Genomic DNA, 12500 nt, shown 5'->3' with positions numbered 1-12500 from the left:
AGAAAATATAGGAAAGAAAATTAAAGAAAATGAAGATAATTGATAAATGAGAGGAACATGAAGGAATGAAAGAAGAGTTTAGAAAATAGAAGAGGAAAGAAAGAAATAAAAGAGAAGAGGAAGAAAGTGGAATAAAAGTGTAATAAAGAAAACAAAAGAGAAAAAAGAGAAAATAGGATTAAAGTGACGAATGTAGATAAAGAAAAGGAGAAGAAATGAGGTGGATGAAAGATAATGCTTGATAAATGAGAGGGAAAGTGAAGGAATGAAAAAAAATAAATAAAAAGAGAGAAAGTGAAGAATTTGGAACGTAGGAAAGGAAGAAAAGAAATAAAGAAAGAGAGAAGAGAGAAAAAAAATACAAATAAGAGAAAAAGTAGATCAGATAAATTGAAGAAAACAAGAAAAATAAAAAAAAGAAAGAAATTAAGGAAAAAAAAATAGAGAAAAACCACAAAATAAATTAAAAAATATATAGAAAAAATAAATAAATAAAAAAAAAAGTCCTTAAGGATGTCTCGTAGGACCTTACTGAATCAACAACAACAACAACAAACAACAACAACAGGAAGAGGAAAGACACGAAGGACTCCAGGCACAAAGGATGTCGCCCCCCACCCCCCCTGTGATATCCTACCTGCTCCCCCTCCTGCTGGCCGCCCCCCTCCTGCTTCCTGCCGCGTCAGCTCTAGCCAAACACAGAGGTAAGGTAGTGGTGGTGGTGGTGGTGGTGGTGGTGGTGGTGTGGTGTTGTTGTTGTTGTTGTTTGTGGTTTGAATTTGTTGTATTTTTATTTATTTGTGTGTATGTACTTGTTTCTCTCTCTCTCTCTCTCTCTCTCTCTCTCTCTCTCTCTCTCTCTCTCTCTCTCTCTCTCTCTCTCTCTCTCTCTCTCTCTCTCTCTCTCTCTCTCTCTCATAGACCTCCATGTTACCTGACTACTCCATCGTTTGAGAGAGAGAGAGAGAGAGAGAGAGAGAGAGAGAGAGAGAGAGAGAGAGAGAGAGTTACTGATCCATTTTCTGATTTGGTTTGGAAAAATTTGTGCTCCATTTGTTGCTTTAGAGAGAGAGAGAGAGAGAGAGAGAGAGAGAGAGAGAGAGAGAGAGAGAGAGAAAGAAATAGTAATCCTAATGTTTTTTTTACCTTTTTTTGAAGTTCTAGTTTACTCTCTCTCTCTCTCTCTCTCTCTCTCTCTCTCTCTCTCTCTCTCTCTCTCTCTCTCTCTCTCTCTCACTGTTATCATGTCTCCGCTAAGTGCAAGGTTCTGACGCTGCACTAATGTGATATGCGCGTCAGAAACCCATTTGTTGGCTCTCGTGGGGCGCTCTGAGGGGAAATGAGGGGAGGGGGTGAGGGGAATGTGGTGAGGAGAGGAAAGGGATGAAGGGTGGTGTTGCTGTGTCGAAGAGTGCAAGGTGAGGGGAAGGGGTGAGGGGAGAGGATGAGGGGAGAGGGTGAGGGGAGAGGGTGAGGGGAGTCGGTGTTGTTGGTGGTGCTGGTGTTCTTGTTGTCTTAGTGTCCTGTCTAAGTGCTTGTGTGTGTGTGTGTGTGTGTGTGTGTGTGTGTGTGTGTGTGTGTGTGTGTGTGTGTGGGAAAGGTTTTAGAATTAATGGTTTCAGCTTTTTTCTCTCTCTCTCTCTCTCTCTCTCTCTCTCTCTCTCTCTCTCTCTCTCTCTCTCTCTCTCTCTCTCTCTCTCTCTCTCTCTCTCCTCATAACTTACGTGTCATTTTTCTTTTCTTTTCTTTTCTTTTTCTTGTTTCTTTATTTTTCAACACCTGTTATGATATTGCGTCTCAGGTGACTTATAACACACTGATCCTATCCACACACACACACACACACACACACACACACACACACACACACACACACACACACACACACACACACACACACACACACACACATTCTTATATTATCTCATAGGTGACTCATAACACACCTGGTCTCTCTTTCTTACCTATCCACACCTGCTATTTGTCTCTCAGGTTACCAATAATACACCTGTCTCTTTTCCTTACCTCTACACACACCTGTTCTTTACTTTTACTCCCAAGTGAGCCATAACACATCTATTACACACCTGTCTTCTCTTCCTCACCTTCCCACACCTGTTCTTTGTCTCTCAGGTGAGCCATAACACACCTTTAACACCTGTCTTCTCTTCCTCACCTTCCCACACCTGTTCTTTGTCTCAGGTGAGCAGTAACACACCTGTCTTCTCTTCCTTACCTTGACACACCTGTTCTTTGCCTCTCAGGTTGGTAGTAGCACACCTCTCCCCTCTCCCTTACCTTTAAAACACCTGCTGCCGTCCTTGACTTATTGACAAACCGCCTCTAGTGACATTTTGACTTCCACTCTCCCTCCTGTCATTGTATTTCACCAAGTTGATAGAAAGCTTCCCTCGTGTGTGGCATTTCAGAACACATTTTGTATGCTGTCATGATTTTCTATTCTTTTCAAAGGTAAATTCTTTCTTCCCCGCTCGAGACAGATTTCATAAGCTTCTCTAATGGCTTTCGAGACTTCCTGACTCGCTCGTGTCTCAATTTATCAGAAACTTCACTTGAAATCTTTGGTGTCTTTTGCTGGTGAGGGGAGACTGTTATATATACCAGAGTGGAAAAATGTTGTTTGTTTTTATGGTATGAAAGCTTAAATTCCTTCAGTATCATGACAAGCTTCTATATTCATTTTGCTTGCTATTTGGTGATTTTGTACAGCTTCAGAAACTTATGCGGGGATTAAAATAGTGAAGACTGTGGCCATTAATCTTCTGACCTCCATAGACCCTTCCTAATGTCAATAAAATGGTCTAATCGTACACAAATCTCAAGGTAAAAATGCGTCCCAGTACTGAAGGGGTTAAAATAGTGAAGACTGTGGCTATTAATCTTCTGACCTCCATAGACCCTTCCTAATGTCAACAAAATGGTCTAATCGTACACAAATCTCAAAGTGAAAATGTGTCTCAGTACTTGGTTGTTGTTTTAATGTTTGGAATCTGAAAAAAAAGGATTCTGTTTTCCATTGTGGGTGAAGACAGTCCAATTTTATACCGAAGTGAAAATAAATCGTTTGTTCTTTGGTTTGGAATCTTTAAAAGTCCTCTATTTTTTATTGTGGTGTGAAGAAAATGTGTTATATAGCCGAAAGTGAAAAAAATGGTTTGTTTTTGGGGTTTGGAATCTTTAAAAAGTGACTCTGCATTCCACTGTGGGGTGAAGAACGTATACTATATATAACAAAGTAGAAAGAAAAATTTGTTGTGTTTTTTAGAGTTTGGAATCTGAAAAAAAAGGATTCTGTATTCCATTGTGGGTGAAGACAGTCTATTTTTATACCGAAGTGAAAAGAAATTGTTTGCTCCTTGGTCTGGAATCTTTAAAAAGTCCTCTATTTTTTTATTGTGGAGTGAAGGAAATCTGTTATGTATCCCAAAGTGAAGAAAAAAAAATGGTTTGTTTTTTGTTTGGAATCTTTAAAAAGAGAGTGTGTATTCTGTTGTAGGTGAAGGAAAGGAAATATTTGGTCTTTGGTTTGGAAACTTTAAAAAGGACTTGATAACCTTTTGTGGATAAAGAAAGTCCATTTTATATTCCAGACTGAAAAGGAAATGTTTGGTCTTTGGCGTGGAATCTGGAAAAACGACTCTAGTTTTTATTAGGTACAGTGGAACCATGCATGCTTTGGGGTCCGAGGGGTCTCCAAGCGCACGGGTTCGAATCCTGTCCACGGTCCGAGTGTAGGTTGGGCTTCCTCACTTGGGGGAACGGTTTCCTAGCGGGTGGGCTTTGAGATAGGAGGCACCACAAAAAGTGTCCCCATTAGCCCTTAAATTCCCGCGAAAAGCCCACATGGTATAAAAAAAGTGAAGGAACTCTATTTTTATATCCCTAAGATGAATAATATTGTTTGTTTTTTGTAATCTGAAAAAAGGGACTCTCTATTATTAGGAGTGAAGGAACTATTGTATGTCCCAAAGTGGAAAGGAAATGTTTTATGTTTGGAATCTTAAAAAAATTACTTGATATTGTATTGTGAATAAAGAAAGTCTATTTAAATCCAAGAATGAAAAAAAATGTTCGTGTTTGGTTTGGAATTTGTTAAAAGGATTCTCTATTCCATTATTGGGGTGAAGAGACTATTTCATATCCCAAAGTGGAAAGGAATTTCTTTTTATTTGGAATCTTAAAAAAATTACTCGATATTCTATTGTGGATGAAGAAAGTATATTTTATATCGAAAAATGGTAAGGAAATGTTTGTTTTGGAGTTTGGAATCTGATAAAAAGGATTCTCTATTTTATTAGGAGTGAAGGAACTATTGTGTCCCGAAGTGGAAAGGAAATATTTGTGTTTGGTTTAGAATCTGAAATAAAGGACTCTCTGTTCTACTATGGGGTGAAGAGACTATTTTATGTCCCAAAGTGGAAAGGAATTTTTTTTTTATTTGGAATCTTAAAAAAAAAAATCACTCGATATTACATTGTGGATGAAGAGAGTCTATTTAAATCCAGAAATGAAAAGAAAATGTTTTTGTGGTTTGGAATCTGTTAAAAGGGATCTCTATTCTATTAAGAGTGAAGGAACTATTGTGTCCCGAAGTGAAAAGGAAATGTTTGTGTTTGGTTTAGAATCTGAAAATAGGGACTCTCTGTTCCATTGTGGGGTGCAAAGACTATTTCATATCCCAGAGTGGTAGTTATAAAAGCCTCGTGGTGACTTTTGTACCTTCCGTCTGAGATTATTGTACGCCACATTTTCATCATTCCACATTTTCATCCAACCAATAAACTCTCCACATTTTGATCTGACCAATACAAGCAACCACTCTTCCCTCATCGCATCATCAGCTTCCCTCATTCTAGCAACTCAAGAACAGAGCCATCGTAATCATAAACTGTCCAACTTTCGCGCCTTTTCTCATTGACTCTCGTATATTTTTCCACCTCGCCCCTTTCTCACGTCACCAGGAGCTCCACTTGCCTTGTCTCCCATTCGGCAACCTCGTCATGCATTCCGTGTCCAGCCCTCGCATTTTTCCCCATAAACTCTTGTACTTTTAAGCTCAGCACTCTCATTTCCCTGGAACGCTTCACTCACACTGCTTGCCAATTTAAAAACAATCCCAATGCCGTCATAAATTTTGAGCCTCAGCACACACACGCACAAGCACACACGCACACGCACACACGCACACGTCACACGAAACGGTTTCCATTCGCTATCCTCTTTACTTTTATAGATAGAGTTTCGTCCCCAGGTGATGCATCGCTTGTCAGTGAGGGAGACTGCGGGAGACTGCCTGTGTGTCTCATAAATCTACAACATACTCCTGTTCTGCTGTTCTCCCTTCTCGTTGTCCTTATTCATCTGTGGCCTGTGTTCTGCTCATCCGCCTGTGCTATCCTGATTGGTGTTGTGGTGTTGTGGTGCTGTGTGGTGGTGTGTTAATTTGTTACTGAAGCTTCGTATTCTCAGACAATTCTGTGTTTCATCTTCATTATTTCAAAAGGCTTTATTTAATTTTGCTTAAGTTATGTAATGTGTTTTTACGGTTCTAGAGGCAGAGTGACAAGATTTCTACATTATTAACTGGAGAAACACTCTTGAAAACCCCGCTAGTCATCTCTGTGGCCTTGAAAACAGTCAAAGTGAGAGAGCAGAGGATGTATACGTGTCTAAGCTACCACCACCAGGCACCAAATATATCTTTCTTCTAATTACTGAGCACGAGCAAGGAATTCCAGTGATGTTTGGTGCATGGGAAGGTAATTTTCTACATCACCAACCATCACACGTCCTCAGTCTGCCCCTTCCTTGTATAGAAACCTCCCCTTTCATTCCCCCTTCACTCCCTGTCAGAATGTGTCCCACCCTCTTTGTCTTTTCTTCTTTCCTCTTTCCTCTTCCCTCTCTCATTCCTTTGCTTTTAAATTGTTTCTTCTCCTTTTTACTCTTTGCTTTGTCCTTTCATTCCTTTATTTCTTACTTTTTTTACTTTATTTTTTGCTTTATTGTCTTCTTTCTTTACTTTCTTCCTCTTTTCTCTCTCATTCCCTTGCTTTTAAATGATATCTTCTCTTTTATTGTATTTCTTTCTTTCTGTCATTCCTTTGTGGCTGTGTTTCTTCCTTTTTTTCTTACTTTTCATTGATTTCTTTTTTTTTCTCTCTGTTCATTCTATCTTTATATTTTATCTCCTCTTTCTCATCTTTATCCATTTTCTTCCGTCTCTCTTCCCTGTCTGGTTTTTTTTCTTATTTTCTTATATTTTCAACTTTATTTTCTCTTTCGCCTCTTTCTTTCTTTCTTTTCTCATTCTCTTTCTCTCAAATTATCTCTCATTCATTTTCTGTATTTTTTTTCTTTTGTTTTTCGTTCTTATTTTTTTCTTATTTTTTCTTCTTTTTCAATTTTATTTTCACTTTCGTCTCTTCTTTCTTTCTTCTTTCTCTTTCTCTCAAATTTTCTCTTTCTTGTCTTCACTGCATTCTTTTCCTCATTCTCTTCCTCTTCCACTATTTATTTTCTCTTCCTCTTCCACCATATTCCTTTTTTTTTCTCTCTTTCTCTCCTAAATTATTTCTTTCTTTTCTTTCTCTCTCTCTCTATTTTTATTCGTGTTTCATTTCTCTTCTTTTTGTGTCTCATTTCTCTTTCTCTTAACTTTCACTCCTTTGATCCTTCGTCTCTCTTATTCTCTTATTACTCTTCTTTCTTTCTTTCTTTTTCTCTTTTTTTTCATTCTTTTCCAAACTAAAAATTCTTTCTCTATTTTTTTTTCTCCTTTTTGTTTTCTATTTTTTTCTTATTTCCAGTTTCATCAAATATTTCTTCTTTCATTCATTCTTTCACCTCGATCAGAAACACTACTTCATTCTTCTTTCACTTCTTTCATTTATTCTTTCAGCTCAACTAGATAAACTTCTTCATTCTTCTTTCACTTTTTCATTTATTCTTTCACCTCAACTAGAAACATCACTTCATTCTTCTTCCACTTCTTTCATTCATTCTTTCACCTCAATTAGAAAAACGGCTTCATTTTTCTTTCACTTCTTTCATTCATTCTTTCACCTCAACCAGAAACACCACTTCATTCTTCGTTCACTTCTTTCATTCATTCTTTCACCTCAACCAGAAACATCACTTCATTCTTTTTTCACTCCTTCCTTCATTCAAGAAACTACATTAAAAAGAAGAAAAAAAGACTTCCTAATCATCTTTTGAGTCTCTTAAATCATTTTGTATTAAACTTGTTTGGGGACTGGCACCTCAGTGGACCTCTTCTTTTTTTTCTTTTTTCTTTATTAGTATTTGTTGTCCTTCGCCTGTTTTTCTTCTAACATAAAAATAGAATCCTTCACTTCCTTCATTTCTTTCCTTCCTTTTCTCTCTCTCCATCTCTCCACTTCTTCTTTCTCTCTTTTATTTTCTTTCATTTTTTCTTTTTATTCCTTATCAAAAACTCACATTTCCTCTTTCGCCTCCTCTTTCTTTCTTTCTTTTCTCATTCTCTTTCTCTCAAATTCTCTCTTTCTTTCTTTATTTTCATTCGTTTTTATTCCTGTGCGATTTTTTTCCCTTATTTTTCTTATCTATATTTCAACTTCAATTTTTACCTTTGCATCAACTTTCACTTCTTTCACTTCTTTCATTATTAAACCTTCTCTTCCTCTAAAATCCCATCCTTTCTCCATCTCTCCACTTCTTCATTCTCTTTTTTCTTTTCTTTCGCTCTTTCTTTCATTCCTTACCAAAAACTCACATTTCCATTTCCATCACTGCAATCCTTTTTTCATCCTCTCCACTTCTTCTTCATTCTCTCATTTTTCTTTCTTTCCTTTCATTCCTTATAAAGATCTTGCATTTCCACATTTTCTCATCTCTCTCCCATCAAATCCACTTCTTTCAGTATCCACACGTAGCTACATTCCTCTTTCCATCTCTCCACTTCTTCATTCTCTCAATTTTCTTTCATTTCTTTCACTCCTTATAAAAAACGCGCATTTCCACATTTCCTAACTCTTTCCTCTCAAAATTTACGTCTTTCAAATCTCAACACATAAATGCATTCTTCTCTCTCCTTCTTTCCTTCATTATCACATTTTTTCTTTCATTTCTTCTTTCATTTCTTATAAAAAACATTAATTTCCACATCTTCCATCTGTCCTCTCAAAATCCACGTCTTTCAAATTTCAACACATAACTGCATTCTTCTCTCCTTCTTTCCTTCATTCTCTCATTTTTTCTTTCCCTTCTTTCATTTCTTATAAAAAACATTAATTTCCACATCATCCATCTCTCTCTTCTCAAAATCCACGTCTTTCAAATCTCAACACATAACTGCATTCCTCTCTGCTTCTTTCCTTCATTCTCTCATTTTTCTTTCACTTCTTTCATTCCTTATCAAAAAACGCGCATTTCCACATTTCCTAACTCTTTCCTCTCAAAATTTACGTCTTTCAAATCTCAACACATAACTGCATTCCTCCTTTTCTCCTTCTCTTCACATCTCCATTTTCCAATCCACTCCCTCGTGCAATATCATCAACGCATCTTCTCTTATCTCTCACGCATCATCGCCCTCTTCATCAAAGCAAACCAGGCTGTGTCACTCTTATTTCTCTCCGTTCTCTAATCTTCCATCACTTTCCACCCTCTGTTTTCATTCCCTTCTTGTTTCTCTCATTGCCTTACCTCAAACATCGTCTTATTCCTGCTTCCTTGCTACCTCCTTCTTCTTGTCTTCTTCTTCTTCTTCTTCTTCTTCTTCTTCTTCTTGTTCTTGTTCTTGTTTCTTGTTCGTATTCATGTTCTTCTTTTTTTTCCCATCTTTTCTCATCCTGTGTTGGGGATTTGTGTGTGTGTGTGTGTGTGTGTGTGTGTGTGTGTGTGTGTGTGTGTGTGTGTGTGTGTGTGTGTGTGTACTAGTGTTACTACTACTACTACTACTACACACTACACACACACACACACACACACACACACACACACACACACACACACACACACACACACACACACACACACACACACACACAAACAACACTCAGATGGTACGTGTTCCTGACATGACAAGGAGAAGCAGTTGTATCATTGTTTCTTGAGGAGGAGGAAGGAGGAAGAGGAGGAGGAGGAGGAGGAGGAGGAGGAGGAGGAGGAGGAGGAGGAGGAGGAGGAGGAGGAGGAGATACAAGAAGACAGGGAGAAGTGGATGATGATGAAGAAAGAGGAGGAAGAGAATATTTTTAGAGAAGGAAGAAGAAGAAGAAGAAGAAGAAGAAGAAGAAGAAGAAGAAGAAGAAGTGTATAGATATTTTAGAAAACCCTCAATTTTTTCTTTAAATAAACGAAAACTAGTAAAACAATTTCTGCCATTTTCTCTTTATCTATCCTGTCTCTTCTTTTCTCCTCCTCCTCCTCCTCCTCCTCCTCCTCCTCCTCCTCCTCCTCCTCCTCCTCCTCCTCCTCCTCCTCCTCCTCCCACAATCTTTCCACAAACACACCATTTTCTGTCTCCTGTACAAAACAACAACAAAAAAATAAGTAAAAAGTTTTATTCAAATATTACTTCAGTTCCTCCTCCTCCTCCTCCTCCTCCTCCTCCTCCTCCTCCTCCTCCTCCTCCTCCTCCTCCTCCTCCTCCTCCTCCTCCTCCTCCTCCTCCTCCTCTTCCTCCTTCTTTCCTCTCCTCCTCCTCCTCCTCCTCCTCGTATTTTAATGGAACAATTATTTTCGCTTGTGGGTCTCTCTCTCTCTCTCTCTCTCTCTCTCTCTCTCTCTCTCTCTCTCTCTCTCTCTCTCTCTCTCTCTCTCTCTCTCTCTCTCTCTCTCTCTCTCTCTCTCTCTCTCTCTCTCTCTCTCATGCGTGTGATGTTTGTATATATCTGCAGAGAGAGAGAGAGAGAGAGAGAGAGAGAGAGAGAGAGGGGGGTTCTGAAAATACACAAAAGCACGGAAATACACACACGGATGAGCTAAAAACGGTGATGATACAAAGGTACACACACACACACACACACACACACACACACACACACACACACACACACACACACACACACACACACACACACACACACACACACACACACACACACACACACACACACAAAGGGAGAGGAAATAAAACGAATCATCCTTGCAACCAGTCACCCAGTTAGAGAGAGAGAGAGAGAGAGAGAGAGAGAGAGAAGATTTTTGTTTGTATCCCCTCGTGTTTCTATGGGTCTCTCTCTCTCTCTCTCTCTCTCTCTCTCTCTCTCTCTCTCTCTCTCTCTCTCTCTCTCTCTCTCTCTCTCATGGTTAAATCTAATAGTACTTGTGTTTTTTTTAGTTAACACGCATTACAGACCAGGTGAGAGAGAGAGAGAGAGAGAGAGAGAGAGAGAGAGAGAGAGAGAGAGAGAGAGATTGATACTACCTAATACTTAATATCCAAACAATCCTCACCATATCGAACTCCTCTAATGCAAGAATAAAGAATTAAATACCCTCTGCTTTTACGACAAAAATACCTTTAAAAATCACAAAAACACCCTTAAAATACCCCAAAACACCCTTAGAATACCCAATACAACTTTAAAAACCTCAAAAACTGCCTTAGATACCACAAAACACTCTTAAAATACCCCAAAACAACTTTAAAAACCTCAAAACACTCGTATACGATAAGACACGCAACTCTCAACGTCATCTATTGAGAACTACAAGAAGTGAAGGCAACTCTAGAGCGCCATCTATTGAGAACTAAAAGAAGTGAAGGGAACTCTCAGCGCTATCTATTGAGAACTACGAGAAGTGAAGGGAACTCAGAGCGCCATCTATTGAGAACTACAGGAAGTGAAGGGAACTCAGAGCGCCATCTATTAAGAACTACAAGAAGTGAAGGGAACTTAGAGCGCCATCTACTGAGAACTACAGGAAGTGAAGGGAACTCTCAGCGTCATCTATTGAGAACTACAAGAAGTGAAGGAAACTCAGAGCGTCATCTATTGAGAACTAAAGGAAGTGAAGGGAACTCAGAGCGCCATCTATTGAGAACTGTGTAAGGTGGAGAGCAAGGGCGGAAGGGAAAACATGTAAATTGAAGGTTCTTGTTTGTAAATCTGTTTAGCATCGTGTGTGAGTGAGTGGTTTGATGTGTTTGTTTTTGTTTGTGAGGTTTTTTTCGTGTTTTATCTGTTTGGGGTGTTTAGAGATTCACACACACACACACACACACACACACACACACACACACACACACACACACACACACACACACACACACGAGAAGACGAGAAGAAACATCAAATAAACAAAGAAAAGAGTAAATTTATGCCCACTCCAGAAAATATAGGTACTACTGGGAGAGAGAGAGAGGGAGAGGGAGAGGGAGAGGGAGAGGGAGAGGGAGAGAGGGAGAGGGAGAGATGAGAGGTCCTTAGAGAGAATACTAGAGTGGCGGAGGCGACGGAGGTAATGAAGGGAGGCGTGGAGGAGGAGGAGGAGGAGGAGGAGGAGGAGGAGGAGGAGGAGGAGGAATAGAGGAAGAGAAGAAAAACTGAAAAAAACTAGAGGAAAAAATGAAGACTAAATACAGGAGGAGAAGTAAGAAGACGAAGAAGAAGAAAAGAAGAAGAAGAAGAAGAAGGAGAAAGAGAAAAAAGAGGAGGAGGAGGAGGAGGAGGAGGAGGAAGAACAAGAAGAACAGCAGTAATGATAACAATAACAAGAACAATATCAATAACAACAAAGAGAAATTGAAGACACGGAGGAGAGGAGGAGGAGGAGGAGGAGGAGGAGGAGGAGGAGGAGGAGGAGGAGGAGGAGGAGGAGAAGGAATGGAAATAGTTGAGGGAAATATGTCTGGTAGGAAGATGAATAGGAGAGAGAGAGAGAGAGAGAGAGAGAGAGAGAGAGAGAGAGAGAGAGAGAGAGAGAGAGAGAGAGAGACTTTATGGAACAAGGTATGCTGTATTTCTTTCTTCACGACATCCAATTCTGAGAGAGAGAGAGAGAGAGAGAGAGAGAGAGAGAGAGAGAGAGAGAGAGAGAGAGTGAGAGAGGACCATTCACCCCATCAAATTATAAAGTAAGGAACGTAAGCTCACGTCTCTCTCTCTCTCTCTCTCTCTCTCTCTCTCTCTCTCTCTCTCTCTCTCTCTCTCTCTCTCTCTCTCTCTGTATCTATTTGGTATTTGCTCTCTGTCTGTCTGTCTATCTGTCTGTCTGTCAATCAACGTGAGAGCGATTGAAAAACTCTACGGAAATATTCATTCGTGTTTCACTTCCTTCACACGTCACTCCTCCTCCTCCTCCTCCTCCTCCTCCTCCTCCTCCTCCTCCTCCTCCTCTTTTCTTCTTCTTCTTCTTCTTCTTCTTCCTCCTTATTTTTTTCTTCTTGTTCTTGTTTTTATTCTTGTTCTTGTTTTTGTTCTTTTTTCTTCTTTTCTTCTTTTTTCTACTTCTTCTCCTTTTTCTTCTTTTTGTTCTTCCTCTTCTTG

The 12500-nt window shown here is 39.2% G+C and overlaps 1 protein-coding gene across 1 annotated transcript in view; it reads left to right on the top strand.

The window, feature by feature from the left end:
- Nucleotides 1-382: 382 nt before the first annotated feature.
- LOC123499721 (kin of IRRE-like protein 2) overlaps nt 383-12500 on the top strand; it is a 72465-nt gene continuing 60347 nt past the window's right edge. Inside the window, exon 1 of the mRNA XM_045248142.1 lies at nt 383-704. Coding sequence (XP_045104077.1) covers nt 605-704 — 100 coding nt within the window. The 5' untranslated portion in view covers nt 383-604. The remainder of the gene's footprint in view (nt 705-12500) is intronic.

This window comes from Portunus trituberculatus, chromosome 8, assembly GCF_017591435.1.
Source record: "Portunus trituberculatus isolate SZX2019 chromosome 8, ASM1759143v1, whole genome shotgun sequence".
NCBI lineage: Eukaryota > Metazoa > Arthropoda > Malacostraca > Decapoda > Portunidae > Portunus > Portunus trituberculatus.
Note: the sequence above shows the minus strand (reverse complement) of the source record. Positions and strands in the feature narration are given on the sequence as shown.